The 19,368-nt window shown below is 45.0% G+C and overlaps 1 protein-coding gene across 1 annotated transcript in view; it reads right to left on the minus strand.

The window, feature by feature from the left end:
* Positions 1-16,790, minus strand: part of LOC110538902 (alpha-tectorin) — a 43,965-nt gene extending 27,175 nt beyond the window's left edge. The window contains exons 1-7 of the mRNA XM_090192586.1: positions 16,647-16,790; positions 16,213-16,352; positions 15,752-16,039; positions 11,327-11,464; positions 10,493-10,658; positions 9,878-10,290; positions 7,194-7,764 (exon numbers count right to left, since the gene is read on the minus strand). Of these exons, the coding sequence (XP_090048712.1) occupies positions 7,194-7,764; positions 9,878-10,290; positions 10,493-10,658; positions 11,327-11,464; positions 15,752-16,039; positions 16,213-16,352; positions 16,647-16,710 (1,780 nt within the window). The 5' untranslated portion in view covers positions 16,711-16,790. The remainder of the gene's footprint in view (positions 1-7,193; positions 7,765-9,877; positions 10,291-10,492; positions 10,659-11,326; positions 11,465-15,751; positions 16,040-16,212; positions 16,353-16,646) is intronic.
* Positions 16,791-19,368: the final 2,578 nt, after the last annotated feature.

Here is a 19,368-nt window from a genome sequence, read left to right on the forward strand (position 1 = left end):
AATGACCCCACAAACCGCGGACCCAGCTTCCGGCAGGGCAGGCGGAGAGGCAGGTTTCGGGTCGAGAGCCAGACCCGGTCCCCCGGTGCGAACACGGGGGCCTCACTACGGTGGCGGCCAGCGCTCACCTTCTGTCGCCCACCGGCCCGTTTAAGGGATTCCTCGATGTCTCTCCAGGTCTCCTTTGAGTGCTGCATCCAATCCTCCACCGCAGGAGCCTCGGTCTGACTCTGATGCCACGGTACCAGGACCGGCTGATAGCCCAACACGCACTGAAACGGCGACAGTGGCGAAGTGAATTCTGGGCCATCTTGGCCCATGGGGCGAACCTCGCCCACTCTCCAGGCCGGTCCTAGGAATACGACCTCAGAAACCTGCCCACATTCTGGTTCACTCTCTCCACCTGCCCATTGCTATCGGGGTGAAAACCAGAGGTCATGCTGATCGAACCCCCAGACGCTCCATGAACGCCTTCCAAACCCAGGAAGTGAACTGGGGACCCGATCAGAAACTATATCCTCAGGCACCCCGTAGTGCAGACAGGTGTGACCAAGTCCGCTGTGGAAAGGAGAGGGTCTGTAACTTCCCTCTGGGCAGGTGTCTAGGAGCCTTACACTGAGCTCACGCCGAACAGGAGGAAAGATAAACCCTCACATTCTTAGCCAAGGTGGGCTCCAGTACTTCCCCCTAAGAGCCCGCACTGTCCTCTCAATCCCCAGATGACCAGAGGAGGGTAGCGTGTGGGCCCACCTGATCAATCTATCACGAACACCAAGCGGGACGTACAGTGCCCTGCGAAAGTATTCGGCCCCCTTGAACTTTGCAACCTTTTGCCACATTTCAGGTTTCAAACATAAAGATATAAAACTGTATTCTTTTGTGAAGAATCAACAACAAGTGGGACACAATCATGAAGTGGAACGACATTTATTGGATATTTCAAACTTTTTTAACAAATCAAAAACTGAAAAATTGGCCGTGCAAAATTATTCAGCCCCCTTAGGTTAATACTTTGTAGCGCCACCTTTTGCTGCGATTACAGCTGTAAGTCGCTTGGGGTATGTCTCTATCAGTTTTGCACATCGAGAGACTGACATTTTTTCCCATTCCTCCTTGCAAAACAGCTCGAGCTCAGTGAGGTTGGATGGAGAGCATTTGTGAACAGCAATTTTCAGGTCTTTCCACAGATTCTCGATTGGATTCAGGTCTGGACTTTGACTTGGCCATTCTAACACCTGGATATGTTTATTTTTGAACCATTCCATTGTAGATTTTGCTTTATGTTTTGGATCATTGTCTTGTTGGAAGACAAATCTCCGTCCCAGTCTCAGGTCTTTTGCAGACTCCATCAGGTTTTCTTCCAGAATGGTCCTGTATTTGGCTCCATCCATCTTCCCATCAATTTTAACCATCTTCCCTGTCCCTGCTGAAGAAAAGCAGGCCCAAACCATGATGCTGCCACCACCATGTTTGACAGTGGGGATGGTGTGTTCAGCTGTGTTGCTTTTACGCCAAACATAACGTTTTGCATTGTTGCCAAAAAGTTCAATTTTGGTTTCATCTGACCAGAGCACCTTCTTCCACATGTTTGTTGTGTCTCCCAGGTGGCTTGTGGCAAACTTTAAACGACACTTTTTATGGATATCTTTAAGAAATGGTTTTCTTTTTGCCACTTCCATAAAGGCCAGATTTGTGCAATACACGACTGATTGTTGTCCTATGGACAGAGTCTCCCACCTCAGCTGTAGATCTCTGCAGTTCATCCAGAGTGATCATGGGCCTCTTGGCTGCATCTCTGATCAGTCTTCTCTTTGAATGAGCTGAAAGTTTAGAGGGACGGCCAGGTCTTGGTAGATTTGCTGTGGTCTGATACTCCTTCCATTTCAATATTATCGCTTGCACAGTGCTCCTTGGGATGTTTAAAGCTTGGGAAATCTTTTTGTATCCAAATCCGGCTTTAAAATTCTTCACAACAGTATCTCGGACCTGCCTGGTGTGTTCCTTGTTCTTCATGATGCTCTCTGCGCTTTTAACGGACCTCTGAGACTATCACAGTGCAGGTGCATTTATACGGAGACTTGATTACACACAGGTGGATTGTATTTATCATCATTAGTCATTTAGGTCAACATTGGATCATTCAGAGATCCTCACTGAACTTCTGGAGAGAGTTTGCTGCACTGAGAGTAAAGGGGCTGAATAATTTTGCACGCCCAATTTTTCAGTTTTTGATTTGTTAACCAGTTGCATCTCTAGGGGCGCTATTTCATTTTTGGATAAAAAACGTTCCCGTTTTAAGCGCGATATTTTGTCACGAAAAGATGCTCGACTATGCATATTTTGTCTGTAAGTGCCCCAGAACTCATTCTACAGGCGAAACCAAGATGATACGTCAAACAGGAAATGAGCAGAATTTCTGAAGCTCTGTTTTCTAATGTCTCCTTATATGGCTGTGAATGCGACAGGAATAAGCTTAGACCTTCTGCCGTTTCCCCAAGATGTCGGCAGCATTGTGACGTATTTGTAGGCATATCATTGGAAGATTGACCATAAGAGACTACATTTTCCAAGTGTCCGCCTGGTGTCCTGCGTCGAAACTGGTGCGCAAAGCCATGTGCAAGTATTTTTCCATTTGATTGAGAGGAGAAACCATGCTTCCACGAACGATATATCATCGAAGAGATATGTGAACAAACACCTTGAGGATTGAATCTAAACAACGTTTGCCATGTTTTCAGTCGATATTATGGAGTTAATTTGGAAAAAAGTTCGCGTTTTGAGGACTGAATTTTCAGGTTTTTTTTGGTAGCCAAATGTGATGTACAAAACGGAGCTATTTCTAATACACAAAGAATCTTTTTGGAAAAACTGAGCATTTGCTATCTAACTGAGTCTCCTCATTGAAAACATCCGAAGTTCTTCAAAGGTTAATTATTTTATTTGAAGGCTTTTATGTTTTTGTTGAAATGTTGCGTGCTGGATGCTAACGCTAATGCTAACGCTAAATGCTACGCTAGCTAGCTACTTTTACACAAATTATTGTTTTCCTATGGTTGAGAAGCATATTTTGAAAATCTGAGATGACAGTGTTGTTTACAAAAGGCTAAGCTTGAGAGATGGCACATTTATTTCATTTCATTTGCGATTTTCATGAATAGTTAACGTTGGGTTATGCTAATGAGCTTGCTGATAGATTTACACAATCCTGGATACAGGGGTTTTTTCATAGCTAAACGTGACGCAGAAAACGGAGCGATTTGTCCTAAACAAATAATCTTTCAGGAAAAACTGAACATTTGCTATCTGAGAGTCTCCTCATTGAAAACATCTGAAGTTCTTCAAAGGTAAATGATTTTATTTGAATGCTTTTCTGTTTTTTTGTGTAAATGTTGCCAGCTGAATGCTAATGCTAAATGCTACGCTAAATGCTACGTTAGCCATCAATACTGTTACACAAATGCTTGTTTTGCAATGGTTGAGAAGCATATTTTGAAAATCTGAGATGACAGTGTTGTTAACAAAAGGCTAAGCTTGAGAGCTAGCATATTTATTTAATTTCATTTGCGATTTTCATGAATAGTTAACGTTGCGTTATGGTAATGAGCTTGAGTCTGTATTCACGATCCCGGATCCGGGATGGGGAGATCAGAAAGGTTAAAAAAGTTTGAAATATCCAATAAATGTCCTTCCACTTCATGATTGTGTCCCACTTGTTGTTGATTCTTCACAAAAAAATACAGTTTTATATCTTTATGTTTGAAGCCTGAAATGTGGCAAAAGGTCGCAAAGTTCAAGGGGGCCGAATACTTTCGCAAGGCACTGTACCTCCGACCTTCTGGACACTGAGGTGGAGGAGGTCCTAACCGAGACGCCCGCTCGATGTCCGCTTCCACCTCCCATAACACCGGTGCCACCAGACAAGAGGCCGGAAGTATGGGGGTGGGATCGATGTACCGCTCCTCGGTATCATTGAGAGGGGACAGTGCGTCGGCCTTCGCGTTACGGGAACTTGGTCTGTAAGAGAAAGTGACGCGAAATCTGGTAAAAAACATCGCCCACCTTGCCTGACGATTATTCAGTCTCCTCGCCGCCCGGATGTACTCCAGATTACGGTGGTCAGTCCAGATGGTCCTAAATGTGGTTTTCCACTCATCTCAATCCCGGATTCGCACCAAGTTATACGCGCTCCTAAGATCCAGTTTTGTGAAGAAGCGTGCTCCGTGGAATGACTCCACCGCCATGGCGATGAGAGGTAGCGGGTAACTGAACCCCACTGTGATGGAATTTAGACCTCTATAGTCAATGCACGGACACAGACCTCCCTCCTTCTTCTTTACAAAAATGAAACTCGAGGAGACAGGTGATGTGGAGGGCCGAATGTACCCCTGTACCAGAGATTCGGTGACATATGTCTCCATAGCCACCGTCTCCTCCTGTGACAGGGGATACACGTGACTCCTGGGAAGTGCGGCGTTCACCTGGAGGTTTATCGCACAACTCTCCAGTCGATGTAGTGGTAATAGGGTCGCTCTCTTTTTTACAGACGGCGATTGCCAAATCGGCATATTTGGGGGGGGGGGGGGGGGGGGTGCGCACGGTGGAGACCTGGTCTGGACTCTCCACCATCGTTGCACCGATGGAAACTACCACACACCTACCTGAGCACTCTTCTGACCACCCCTTAAGAGCCCCCTGTTTCCACAAAATGTTAGGATTGTGATAAGCCAACCAGGGAATACCCTGGCAGGCTAAGGCGTAGGCCACTGGAAACGCAGGAGAATCGATTAGGAAGAGACTAATCCGCTCCTCATGAACCCCCGCGTCACCATGTCCAGTGGAACCGTGGCCTCCCTGATCAACCCTGACCCTAACGGACTATCTAGGGCGTGCACGGGGAAGGCTTGGTCTATCTGCACCAAGGGAATCCCTAACTTCCACGTGAAACCGCGGTCCATAAAACTCCCCGCTGCGCCTGAATCGACTAATGAGGGGAAAACTCAGGAAAGGAAATCAACACATACATTTGACCAACAGGGGGCTCTGGGTGAGCCGGGTGATGACTCACCTGAGGTGTTCGAGCCGTGCTCTGCCTGCCCTCTCGACTCCCAGACGCTCCTCCAGCACCGGTCAGCAGTGTGTCCTCTCCGACCACAACTGGTGCAGGAGGTGGCTCCTCTTCCGGTGGCCCTTGCAGCAGCACCCCCTAACTCCATGGGTGTCGGAGCAGGAGTGCTGGGGGGTGGAACAAACAGACCCTGATCAAGACGCCCGCGAGCAGCCAGCAAGTTGTCCAGCCTGATGGACATGTCTATTAGCTGGTCCAGTGTGAGAGTGGTGTCACGACAGGCTAGCTCCCTGCGGATGTCCTCCTGCAGGCTACACCTATGATGGTCCATCAGGGCCCAGTCATTCCACCCCGTGCCGGCAGCCAGGGTCCGGAACTCCAGCGCGAAATCCTGTGCACTCCTCGTCTCCTGCCTTAAGTGAAACAGCCGTTCACCCGCAGCTCTGCCTTCTGGTGGGTGATCAAACACCGCCCGGAAGCGGCGGGTGAACTCTGGGTAATGGTCCCTCGCAGAGTCCGGGCCTTCCCAGACCGCGTTGGCCCACTCCAGGGCTTTACCCGAAAGGCAGGAGACAAGGACATTGACACTCTCTTCTCCCGAGGGGGTCGGGTGAACGGTCACCAGGTAAATCTCCAGCTGGAGCAGGAACCCCTTACACCCGGCAGCCGTCCCATCGTAGTCCCTCGGGAGAGCTAGCCGAGTCCTGCTGAGTCCGGACGCCGCCGGAGAAGGTGTTGTTGCAGCCTGGCGAGTGGGTGAAGATGAGGTAGGGAGGCCGCTCCTTTCCCATCTCTCCATTCTCACTAACACCTGATCCATAGCTGTCCCCAAACGGTGTAATACCGCCGTGTGCTGTTGAACACGTTGCTCCATGGACGGGGTGGGCGCGTCCGCTCCTGCTGACTCCATGATTTAGGGTGCAGGATTCTGTCAGATCTCCCCAAGGGGATGTGGGTGTGGAGTCAGGCACAGGAGAAACAAGTAGCCACGAAACCCCACTCAGACACAGTCCAGGGAAAAACCACCTGTTAAACATGAACTGATGAAAACGAAACCCAAACTCACTGATAGTCAAACGAAAACAATCCCACACAAAACCCCAAGGGAAATGTCGAGATAAATACCCCCCCTAATTAACCAAAATGAAACCAGGTGAAACACAAAACAGACATAACCAAAAGAAAGGGAAAAAGGATCGGTGGAAGCTAGTAGACCGGCGACGACGACCACCGAGCGCCGCCCGAACATGGAGATGAGCCACCTTCGTGTGGAAGTCGTGACAGTATTTATTTTACTGACAAATTCAATCAATCAATCAATCCAAACTGTGCAGCAGCCAATTGATGAATGGAAAGAGACATCTGTTACAAAATACCAAAAAGTTTATGACATTCGGAGATTGTCAAGCCAAGCCTTCAATACTAGGTAAGCCTACAAGGTAGGGATGGATATATTTTCAAGATTGACATGGTCTATTTATTGTGGTGTTAAAAACGCAAACCATGATATTAAAGTGCCCAAAGTCGTTATGCTTTGTTTATTGGTTGTGTAGTGCATTGGCACAGAACCCAGTTGGTGGAAAATTAATTTTATATATTTTATCAAATTAAATATGGCATCAACATGTTGAAAATCTGATTTCACCCTAGCTGATCAGTGTGTGCAGCCGACTCTGATCGTAGTGTAATGAAACAGACAGGGAGAGTGAGCTCGTCTGTGGTGATCGGCCAACACTCAACCTTCTGGCCCGTAGCCCTGCGTGGCATCGACTGTGCCACAAAAGCATGCTGAAGTGGCAAAGTTGATATCCACTTTTATAAACACAGTTATGTTATTTGTGGTCATAAACATTATTTTCAGTTAATTATATGGGGGGAGGGTGTTCAATTTATTTTACGGTAAAAGGGGAGTCAAGTGAAAATATTTTAAACTTTGGGGAGGGGTATGCATTTTTTTTTATGACACTGAGTTGGACCAGCCCCTCCCACCCAGTAAATTTAGATACATCACTAACAGAAACAGTAGGTAACATATTTATTTTAAGGATAGGTAGCTATAAAAATGTCCAAACAAAACCATTTCTACCCGACATATAGATTATATACATCGGGACAGAAGATCACCCACCACAGAAGGTGTGTGACCTCCAGGTTCGTATGGTGACCCCCAGGGCTTGGCAGGCTAAGGCGTAGGCCTGAATGGCCTGACAGAGGGTGGTAATGTTGTCCTTGTTGTTGCACATGTCGTAGACACAACTATAGACAAAGGCCGTTGGGTCCACCACTGCCCTGCAGTCCCTGAAAGGCCCGTCCGTCTTGTTGATGATTCCACAGTAGTCCGGGCGGAAGTAGAACGCCTCGGTCAATGGTTCACAGACACTGCAGTTCTGGGCACAGCCGTCTGTGCAGCGCCAGTCAGCGTCCTCCGCCCGCCAGCTGCCACCCAGCGCCACTACGCTCTCGGCCAGCGAGCCGTCGGGCAGCACAGGGTCGTCGGCAGGGTCGTCGTTATAGTTACCACACAGGCCGCATGTGTTGTTGAAGTAGGAGCTGGGCAGGGAAATGGAGGCGTAGTGCTGCCCATCGTAGGTCACCAGGAGGCCGAAGTCGGTCTCCAGGGCGACGGCCATGCCCGACTGGTACACCCTGACTGCACCTAGCTGGAGTTGGACTGGCAGTGTCTTCATCAGTCCATCCACCTTGAAAAGGAGAGGTAGGAGATTCAGGGCAGATTATGCAGGACAGTACCACATAAACACCATATTAGATTAGATAGCCCAGCTAACAATTATAGAGAAAGAAAACTTTTTTGTAATGTTACCTGTAATGTTCCCCAGATGTTTGAGTGTCCAGTTTTCTGTTAGTTAGGGGAACATTCTATGTATGTTAGCAAAAACCTCCTGAGAACCTATTTAGCATGTTTTGGCAAACATTCCCTAAATGTCAAACATAACTTACACAGAGCATGGTTCCATGTGCTCAGAACATAATATATGCATTTTCTAGACATGTCTCATGGGAATATTTCAAGAAAATGTCTTTGTATTAGTTGTCAGGACTTCACCTGATGATCCCAAAGAAACGTTCACCCTCCAAAAAATTCACATTACACATTTCGCCTTGTTACTGTTGCTGAGCCCATCAAGGCCCTGATTGGTGAACCACTGATCCATTCACAGCTCTTTGTCTATTGACAATGTTCGGGACACAGTGCTTTCAACTTACATATTTAGCACTCTTTGAAAAACATGATTATACTGTGCATGTTCAATTATACAGTCATCATTATTCAGCATGTCCTCACCTTGGAATTTGAACTCACAACCTCTTGGTTCACGGCATTCTGATATTTATGTCACCATGTCTGTGTCAGTTACAGTTAATCTGAATATTCTCTCATCATTTATTTGATGTACTTATTTCAGCAATGTTAGGGCTTTCTATGTAGTGATCTGTTGTTGGTGGGGCATTGTACCTGGTTTTAATGTTACTCCTCAATCACTATGATCAATAAAATGTTTTTTCTTGAGTGCACTTGAAGAGATTTACTTCAAAGTGCATTTCAAGCAGACGATGGACAGATGCTCATGTAACGAAGTTAAGAACATGCCTTAACCTCAATCCACAGCTAGCTTGAAATCATTTGTGCTCAAGGGGTAATCCTACAGGTTCCAATCTTTCATTGAGAAACACATGTTTATTAGATTAATTACGGGTGCTGCAAATGTTGCCAAATAATGACATTAACATACTGTATACTGCTAATAATGTGAGTGTGACTCCCCTAGCAGGTCACAAACCCAGGACACAAGCACCAATGACGAATGCCCTAACCACTATCCCATTTACGGATAACCCGAGAGCAGGTGCTTATGGGGCCGGTATAGTCTGGCACTGTCCAGAAACAAACCCTAACATCGTCTTCCTAGGCACTTGTGTAGATCTGAAACATCTGGATATGTGTAAGCAATAGGGTGAATACACTTTGAAGGAAATCTCAGCTCTGTTAAAGGCACACTCAAGAAAAACAGGTTTTTAAAAAAATTATAATTGCGAATCAAGAGTAACATTAAAACAAGGTTATATGCCCCACCAACATTAGAAAACTATATAAAAGCCCTAATATTTCTGAAATAAGTAAATCAAATGAATTAAGAGAGAATAATCCGATAACACAGACATGGTGGCGTAGCAGATACATCAGACGGCTGTGAACCAAGAGGTTGTGAGTTCAAATCCGAGGTGAGGACATGCTGAATAATAATTACTGTATAAATGAACATGCACAATGTAATCATGTTTTTCATAGTGGGTCAAATATGTAAGTTGAAAGCACTGTGTGCGTGTTCCGAAAATGGTCAACAGATATAGAACAGTGAATGGATCAGGGCCTTGATGGGCTCGGCCACAGTAACAAAGGGTGCTGTGTAATAATTAAACAATTGGGTTTCTTTGGGACCATCAAGCGACGTACTGACAGCTGATACACAGAAATGTTCATGAAAGGTGTCTAAAACCATATCTTATATTCTGAGAACATGTCAACCATGTTCTTTGTATGTTTGGTGGGACGTTGATGGAATATTCCTATGAAAACTTTAGGTAACGTCCTAATGAATCTCTTGGAGAGCGGTACACAGGATCTGCTGGTCTTACCTGTCAAACTACATGATCAGACCACTGTTATGTACCTAGCCTCCCAAAGGCACAACATCTGACCTATGGCAAACTGACAAGACTGTGTTAGCCCGCTGAGCTAAAACCTAGACATCCCTACATATTTGTCCTCCTTGAAAGTGCTGCTCTGCTCACCTGTATTGTGCCCTGGCTGCCCTTAGGCAGGATGACTCTGTGGTCGTACACCTCCACAGTGACATCTTTCAGCCAGGACACAGAGGCCATGCCGCGGTTCTCATTCTTGGCCTCCACGCTGAAGAAGGGCAGGCCAGCCACCTCCCAGCAGGGCCGAGCTAACAGGTAGGAGCAGGTGCCCTGGAAGTGGTAGAGGAAGCCATCAAAGGTGTGGTAGTGAGGGTCGCCGAAAACCACACAGGTGCTGGTGCGCGTAGACTGGCAGTAGAAGGCACCCTCCTTCTGCTCACAAGTTTCCAGCTGGCTACACGGCGCCTCCCGGCAGAGCACCTCGTTGTCCATGTCCAGGCAGCGGCACCGCTGGGAGCACTGGTCGGACAGCCAGAAGATCTCACCGCGCCGATAGAACCGCCCTAGGAGAAGATATGGACATTCATGACTATGGGTCTCCCCAGCCATGCTGTTTTTTTAATAAGGGGACTCATGCTGTGTTATGAGGAGAGTGATTCAAGTTTACAGAAACTGTCTACATGGACTTGACTAGTACCTAGACATTTGAACCTAGACATTTGACCAGTGTGTCAAGTCTTTGTTTATGTTATACTTTTTGCCCACCATTGTAACTGCAGCCATTGGCAGGGTCTATCAGGGCAGTGTCTACACGGAAGACCCACCGGCCAGGCACGTTTACATTGGTCGTCCTCTCGATTTCAACCACGGCATTGGAACGGGACCCAGGTAGGTTGAGGAAGTTACCGATTTCTCCTCCATTAAAACCTGACTGGAGAGGGGAGAGATTGGGAAAAGGCAAGTGAGGAGGTTATCACTTTCATAGAGGTGGGAGGCATCAAGATTGGTCTGCTGTATTTTAGCTACATCTGGGAGGTTGTGATTGGTCTGACATGTTTTAAGGGTGGTATATGGGGCACCATGATTGGGCTGATGTGTTTTAGGGGTGGTTTATGGGGCATCATGATTGAACTGATGTGTTTTAGAGGTGGTAAGTGGGGCGTTGAGATTGAGGGGATTCGATTAAGCTATGACCGTCACGTGACCGGGTGAGGAAGGTGCGCCCTGCACAAATCGAATGGTAATCTGTGCTGCTCTGTTATATTGTCAACAATGTAGAATGGTGCATTATACAACATCTATTTCCATTAAAATATAGATTCAAATTTTCAAACTAGTTATCATTGGGAAGTCGGATAAAGCGTTAAAAAAAAAAAATCAAAAGCAATCAATTTTGCATGTGAAAACACTGAATCTTACTCATTACTCCACACGCTTAACGGGGCACCTGGCTCACACGGAGGGAGGCAGTCCGGTTCCAAATCAAATGCAATCAACGCTAACCCGGTTCACCCGGGGCATGCCAGAGGCATTAATCGAATCCCCTCATTGGTTTGATGTGTGTCAGGGATGGTATATGTAGGATATCATGATGACTACCTGTGCTGTGCTACCACCTAAACCAGTCAGAGGGTCTCCTCCACTGGCTGTGCCTGTGCTCCAGTTGATCTCTCCATAGTTGAACATGGAAAAGCATGACAGACCGTCGGATATCAACACAACCTGAAATGTGTTCACCTATAGAGAGGTGAGAATGTGCAAGCATATGGTAAGTTCAATAGTGAGACAAAACAAAAATTCACCACCTGGAGGAATTTACCTTTTAACCTAAACAAACAACCCCTATTAGACTAAACGAATACTTACCCAGAAGTTCAAAGAGATTTCAACTTGAGACGACTACATACAGTGGGGCAAAAATGTATTTAGTCAGCCACCATTTGTGCAAGTTCTCCCACTTAAAAAAGATGAGAGAGGCCTGTAATTTTCATCATAGGTACACTTCAACTATGACAGACAAAATGAGAAGAAAAAAAATCCAGAAAATCACATTGTAGGATTTTTAATGAATTTATTTGCAAATTATGGTGGAAAATAAGTATTTGGTCAATAACAAAAGTTTCTCAATACTTTGTTATATACCCTTTGTCGGCAATGACAGAGGTCAAACGTTTTCTGTAAGTCTTCACAAGGTTTTCACATACTGTTGCTGGCCCATTCCTCCATGCAGATCTCCTCTAGAGCAGTGATGTTTTGGGGCTGTTGCTGGGCAACACGGACTTTCAACTCCCTCCAAAGATTTTCTATGGGGTTGAGATATGGAGACTGGCTAGGCCACTCCAGGACCTTGAAATGCTTCTTACGAAGCCACTCCTTCGTTGCCCAGGCGGTGTGTTTGGGATCATTGTCATGCTGAAAGACCCAGCCACGTTTCGTCTTCAATGCCCTTGCTGATGGAAGGTTTTCACTCAAAATCTCACGATACATGGCCCCATTCATTCTTTCCTTTACACCACATATGTCAGAGTCAAGGCCCGCGGGCCACATCCGGCCCGCAAGAAGGTTTTTTACGGCCCCTGGGATGATCTTGATTTATTATTAGAACCGGCCCGCAGCAAGCCGGCAGCCCGCAGATCTTTTACACGCACCAATACTACATTTCCCACAATGCAAAGGTGACGCACCGAGCAGTAGGCTGCTTCATTTCAATATTTATTGGCACAGCAGTCGTCAGCATCACAGTAAAATTAACTTTCAGATACCCATCAAAAATGGCAAAACGGAAGGTGGATACTGAGAACCGGGGGTTTCAAACAAGGTGGGAGTCGGAGTATATGTTCACGAAGGTAGCTGGAAAACCTGTGTGTCTTCTGTGTGGAGAAAGTGTGGCGGTACTGAAAGAGTATAATCTGAGACGACATTATGAAACGAAACACGCGGACAAAAACAAGAATATGGACATGGAACAAAGGCTACAAAAGGCAGAGGAATTAAAACGAGGCCTCAAATCTCGACAGGCTCTGTTCAAAAAAGCCAAATCACAAGGCCAGGCTGCTGTCAAGGCCAGTTTTATTTTGGCAGAAGAGATCGCTAAATCAGCCCGGCCATTTACGGAGGGGGATTTCATCAAAAACTGCATGATTAAAGTTTGTGACGAAGTTTGCCCAGAAAAAAGGCAACTCTTTTTAAATGTGAGTCTGAGCAGAAACACCATTGCCGAGAGAGTAGACCAGTTGTCCATCAATCTAAAAGAGCAGCTTGTGAAAAAGGGAAAAGATTTTATTGCATATTCCTTGGCTGTGGATGAGAGCACCGACATTTCTGACATTGCCCAGTTGTCAATTTTCATCCGCGGAGTGGACTCCAACCTAAGCGTGACAGAGGAGTTTTTGGCTTTACGTCCTATGCATGGCACAACTACGGGGCATGATTTGTATGAAGAGGTGTCAAGATGTGTAAATGAGATGGAGCTGCCTTGGGAAAAACTCGTGGGTTTGACAACCGACGGAGCACCTGCGATGTGTGGACACAGGAGCGGACTGGTGGCGAAGATACGGGAAAAGATGCAAGAGGAAAACGCGACAGGTGAGCTGACAGCTTATCATTGTATCATACACCAGGAAGCGTTGTGCGGTAAAGCCTTGAAAATGGAGCATGTAATGAGCATCATCACGCGCACAGTTAACTTTATCAGAGCCAAAGGTTTGAATCACCGCCAGTTCAAGGCATTTCTGACGGAGTTAGAAACGGAGCATGGTGATTTGCCTTATCACACAGAGGTGCGATGGCTAAGCCAGGGAAAGGTGCTTCAAAGATGTTTCGAGCTTCGTGAGGAGATTTGTCTGTTCTTGGACAGCAAAGGGAAAGACACAACACAACTCCGAGACGAAATGTTTCTGTGTGAAATGGCTTTTCTGTGTGACATTACGAGTCATCTGAATGCAATAAACTTGCAGCTGCAGGGTCGGGATCGTGTCATCTCTGATATGTACAGTACAGTGAAGGCATTTAAAACCAAACTGACTCTGTGGGAGACGCAGATGCGGAAAGAAAATTTGAGCCACTTTCCCAGCTGCCAGACCATGAAAGAGAAGCTCTCTACCAGTGCGTTCCCGAGCACACAGTTGGCTGATAAAATAGGTATGCTTGCCGCTGACTTTCGACGCTGATTTGCTGACTTTGAAGCACAAAAAAGCAGGTTGGAACTGCTCGGTAACCCATTTGCTGTTGACGTGGAAAGCTCACCACCAAACCTCCAAATGGAGTTGATTGACCTCCAATGCAATGATGCACTGAGGGCAAAATATGCGGCAGTGGGTGCTGCGGAGTTCGCCCGTTTCCTCCCCGGCACAATGCCCCAGCTGCGCATCCAGGCTGCTCAAACGTTGTCTATGTTTGGCAGCACATACCTGTGTGAACAACTGTTTTCTTTGATGAACCTGAACAAAACATCACACAGAAGTCGACTTACTGCTGAACACCTCCACTCAATTCTGAGGATTTCTTCAGCTCAGAGCCTTACCCCGAACATTGATGAACTTGTGGAAAAGATGGGACACCACCAAGTATCACCCTCAACCTCAAACAAGTGAACATTACTGTGCAATCACATATTTAGAGTTTTTACTCAGTTCAAGTTTAAAAGTTAAAATTTAATATTTGTTTTCACTGCGTGTTACTTCTCCTTAAACAAAGTGTTGTTTTTGATTAATAGATTTTTGCACTTTATTTTTTTGTATTTCAATCCAATTATATTTTAAAAATATTTCAGTTGAGTGGATGATAGAAAATTGCTATTATTGTTTTTTCTTTGAAGTAAATTTAGCCCACTTTTGCTAAAATAGAAAATATAGTCTACTGATGGTGCCTTGAATACCGGTTTCTTTCATTTAATGTTCATGTTATGGGGATATTTATATAAAGGAAATTTGTCTTTTGTGTCTGTTGAAAATTAAAGATTACTGACAGAGCCATAAGAAAATATTGCTTTATTTATCTGATCATATTGTAATATATTTGTTAGGTTTTCAGTAGGTTCAATTAGGTTCACTAGACTATATGCGTCATTTAAAAATTTTTCAATGAACATTCGAACAGTCCGGCCCTCGTCTTGTAGCTGATTTTTTTATTTGGCCCTCCGTCCATTTGACTTTGACACCCCTGCTTTACACGGATCAGTCGTCCTGGTCCCTTTGCAGAAAAACAGCCCCAAAGCATGATGTTTCCACCCCCATGCTTCACAGTAGGTATGGTGTTCTTTGGATGCAACTCAGCATTCTTTGTCCTCCAAACACGACGAGTTGAGTTTTTACCAAAAAGTTATATTTTGGTTTCATCTTACCATATGACATTCTCCCAATCTTCTTCTGGATCATCCAAATGCTCTCTAGCAAACTTCAGACGGGCCTGGACATGTACTGGCTTAAGCAGGGGGACACGTCTGGCACTGCAGGATTTGAGTCCCTGGCGGCGTAGTGTGTTACTGATGGTAGGCTTTGTTACTTTGGTCCCAGCTCTCTGCAGGTCATTCACTAGGTCCCCCCGTGTGGTTCTGGGATTTTTGCTCACCGTTATTCTGATCATTTTGACCCCACGGGGTGAGATCTTGCGTGGAGCCCCAGATCGAGGGAGATTATCAGTGGTCTTGTATGTCTTCCATTTCCTAATAATTATTTTCCACCATAATTTGCAAATAAATTCATTAAAAATCCTACAATGTGATTTTCTGGATTTTTTTTCTCATTTTGTCTGTCATAGTTGAAGTGTACCTATGATGAAAATTACAGGCCTCTCTCATCTTTTTAAGTGGGAGAACTTGCACAATTGGTGGCTGACTAAATACTTTTTTGCCCCACTGTATGAAAAGTTACTCTCAGTTCTTCACAAGCATCACACAGAGACACATGATTAAAAACATTTATTGTAGGATAAATGGTACTACCAGTGGCCATCGTCCGCATGCATGCAGGTGTTTTGTGTGTGGAGCATATAGCAGCCTGGGATTCGTGATTGTGCTTATTTTACCGGGGTGGTCTGACTGCCTCCGTAGAAGGTGACCTGGTGCCAGGTTGTGATGAAGATCCAGGTGGCTGTGAAGGTGGGCATGTTCTTAAAGTACTTGCGGATTTCTTGTGTGGCCCGCTCCAGTAACTCTGGGTCTGTGCTCTCACGGTAGTACACGTCTCCGCGGATGCCGTTGTGCACGTCTGCCCATAGTGGGGCAATGAAGGATCTGCTGTCACTCAGGGGGAAGGCCTCGGGGGTGAACTGGCTCACCTGTACTTCGAAGGAGATCACACCGTTGTTGTTGACCTAGAGATAGAGAGAAAGGGAGGCACGGTCCCAATTGATTTGTTGATGAACAGATTGATGATCAAAATAACAATTATCGGTTAGATGGATGATATGGTGGATCAACATTTCTCTCTTATGAGTTGGGGATATTTACTGGTATTGAAGGAAAGAAGGGGTAAATGGGAGCTTACATAGATGGAGCGGTAGGGGTTATTGAAAAAAATGAATGGCATGAGTATAATTATTTCAGTGGAACTCCCATCATCCATCTTGGGTGTCTCCAGATCTCGGTAGGTAGGCCCATAGGGGTACATGATCTCCTGAGAAAGAGCTGAATGAAGGGGAAGACAACTGCCGTAACAGATCGAGCAAAGAATGGGGAACAACTGTTCATAAACATATAGACTACTCATGTAATCTGATACATTTTGGTGATTTCAATCAAGATAAGAATAAAGTCATACTTGTTCAACCAGAAAGAAAGGGAAAATAACATATGTCTTCTAAACATACACAACTTTCACTCTTTTGTAATGGTCTATAACACAATGATCCTCGAGCAATTTGCTCTGATCTTATATCTCTAGATAAGATACAGAATCAGAATCGGAGCCACGTCCCTCACCTTCTCTCTGAGAAAAGAAGCTGAAGAGGTGGAAGAGAATGACTGGAGTGCCTGGTCTGATCATTCTAAATGGAGGAAATAGACAGAGAAGGGATTGAAGTAAGGCCACTGAGGACAATGAGAGTGAGAATAATTAATTGAGGGCAAGGCATTTAATGAGAGGGATTCAGACAGGTGTTGTTGATTCAGTTTTCTGATTGTTCCAAAGCCATAGACCCACAAAACCTCATGAACCACATCACCAGCAACTTGCACCATATCTCTTCTAGGAGGCTGATACCAAAGTGACTCACAGAGACAACTCCTCATAAAAAAAAGTGTTTAACAATAGCACTGGGGAGCGAGAGACAACTGGCCAGCCGGTCGACGATGACACGTAACTTCTTTAAGATCAGTCTCCCAGGTTTCCCGTGGGGGTACCCCCGCCCTTCTCTCTGCCATAGTGGCCCATTAGAGGAGCCTTGAAAAGGCCCCATTATGGGTTCAGGAACAATGTGTCAGGATCACATTTATCTTGCGGTCCCGTGTGAGTGGACCAAGCTAGGAACCCTGCGGGCCAACCCAAGCCGCTCCAGCGTCTCCTTGTCTGAGGAAGGAAGCTAGGCCTGGGACCTCATTACCATGTCTGTTTAGGAGCCATGCCTTGTTGGCTAAAGAGAGGGCAGCGTAAACAGTGGAGCACTAATGGCTTTAATTGAGCTGGCTTGAATTGCCAGGGTCCTTACTTTGGCCCTCGTAGGTCGCGTTGGTGCCTGGCTTGGCAGGCTTTCTACTGTCAAATTATACTGAAATAAATATAAATTGCAACAATTTCAAAGATTTTACTGAGTTACATTCTCTGTCAAAACCTATTAATACAACAGTAGCTAAGATGGGGAGAAGTCTGTCCATAATAAAGCACTGCTCTGCCTTCTTAACAACACTATCAACAAGGCAGGTCCTTCAGGCCCTAGTTTTGTTGCACCTGGACTACTGTTCAGTAGTGTGGTAAGGTGCCACGAAGAGGGACTTGGCAAAATTACAAGTTGCTCAGAACAGGGCAGCAAGGCTGGCCCTTAAATGTACACCCACAGCTAACACTAATAATATGCATGTCAATCAGAAGTGTTGACAAACTGAATGTACTGAGTTGTCTGTTTTAACTACTAGCACACAGCTCAGACACCCATGCATACCCCACAAATCAAATCTAATTTTATTTGTCACATACACATGGTTAGCAGATGTTAATACGAGTGTAGCGAAATGCTTGTGACATGCCACCAGAGGAAATTTTGTATTGTAGATATGCAATGGTGTAATAATGATATATGATGTACTGTTTTATCTTTTGTTTTATATGTAAGTGCCTTAATGTGCCATGGCAGCAGCTAATGGGGATTCCTAATAAATATAAATGGGTACTATGTCTGGTGAGTATACAGGCCATGGAAGAACTGGGGAATTTTCAGCTTCCAGAAACTGTGTACAGATCCTTGCAACTTGGGACTTTGCATTATTATGCTGAAACATGGAGTTGATAGCGGTGGATGAATGGGCCTCAGGATCTCATCACGGTATCTCTGTGCATTCAAAATGCTATTGATAAAATGCAATTATGTTCGTTGTCCGTAGCTCATGCCTGCCTGTACCATAACCCCACCCCCATCATGGGGCACTCTGTAAATTAACAACGTTGACATCAGCAAACCGTTCGTCCACATGACGTCATACACGTGGTCTGCAGTTGTGAGGCCTGTTGAACGTACTGCCAAATTCTCTAAAATGTGTAATGGAATTTTAATGTTTGTGCTTTTCTGATAACACATTTCTGTGTTCTATTCATGTGCTGTTCTAATCACCCATTTCTGTGTTCATGCAAGTGACTGATTTAATAAATCCTCACTTATCAGTATCTGCAATTTGGCAGAATGCCCAGACCTTGTTTTGAGAACGAACTAAAGATATCTCAGTTTCAAGTTCTCAGCTTGGAGAGAAGAAGTCTCGTGAGCTATTGGTCTGTCACATGTTACAAACCAGTATTGGTCGGTCACATGAATGAAACAAAACGGTAATGATTAATTAATTAAATCATGCAAAAATAACTTGTCTGTGTATAACTTGTCTGTGTATAAGACATGCCAATTGAATGCTTCCTCAAAACTTGAGACATCTGTGGCATTGTGTTGTGTGACAAATCTACACATTTTATATTGGCCTTTTTTTGTCCCCAGCACAAGGTGCACCTGTGTAATGGTCATGCTGTTAATTCAGCTTCTTGACATGGATGAATTATATTGACGAAAGAGAAAAGCTAACGAACATGGATGTAAACAAATGTGTGCACAAAATGTGAGAGAAATAAGCTTTTTGTGCACCTGGAAAATTTCTGGGAACTTTTATTTCAGCACATGAAACATGGGACCAACACTTTACATGTTTCGTTTATACATTCTATACTGAGCAAATGTACTGCCAAGTTGATCCAAGGGACAAGACCTGATCTAATTCAAAGCAGCATTTGATTGAATGGTAGTAGAATGTCAAATTAATGGTTATCATACATTGAATGTAAAAATAAAGCTTACATTTGCATCCTGTCCAGAGCTCTAAAATAAATAAATGTATAGCACTTGTGCTCCGAACATATAAAAGTTAGGAGCACAACATAATATCTACGCGCACCAGAATCATTTTAAATGTTTATTAGCTGAAATGTAACATAAATCAAATAAAAATGTTG

Source organism: Oncorhynchus mykiss, chromosome 12 (genome assembly GCF_057628025.1).
Source record: "Oncorhynchus mykiss isolate SJ-2025 chromosome 12, ASM5762802v1, whole genome shotgun sequence".
NCBI classification, from domain to species: Eukaryota; Metazoa; Chordata; class Actinopteri; order Salmoniformes; family Salmonidae; genus Oncorhynchus; species Oncorhynchus mykiss.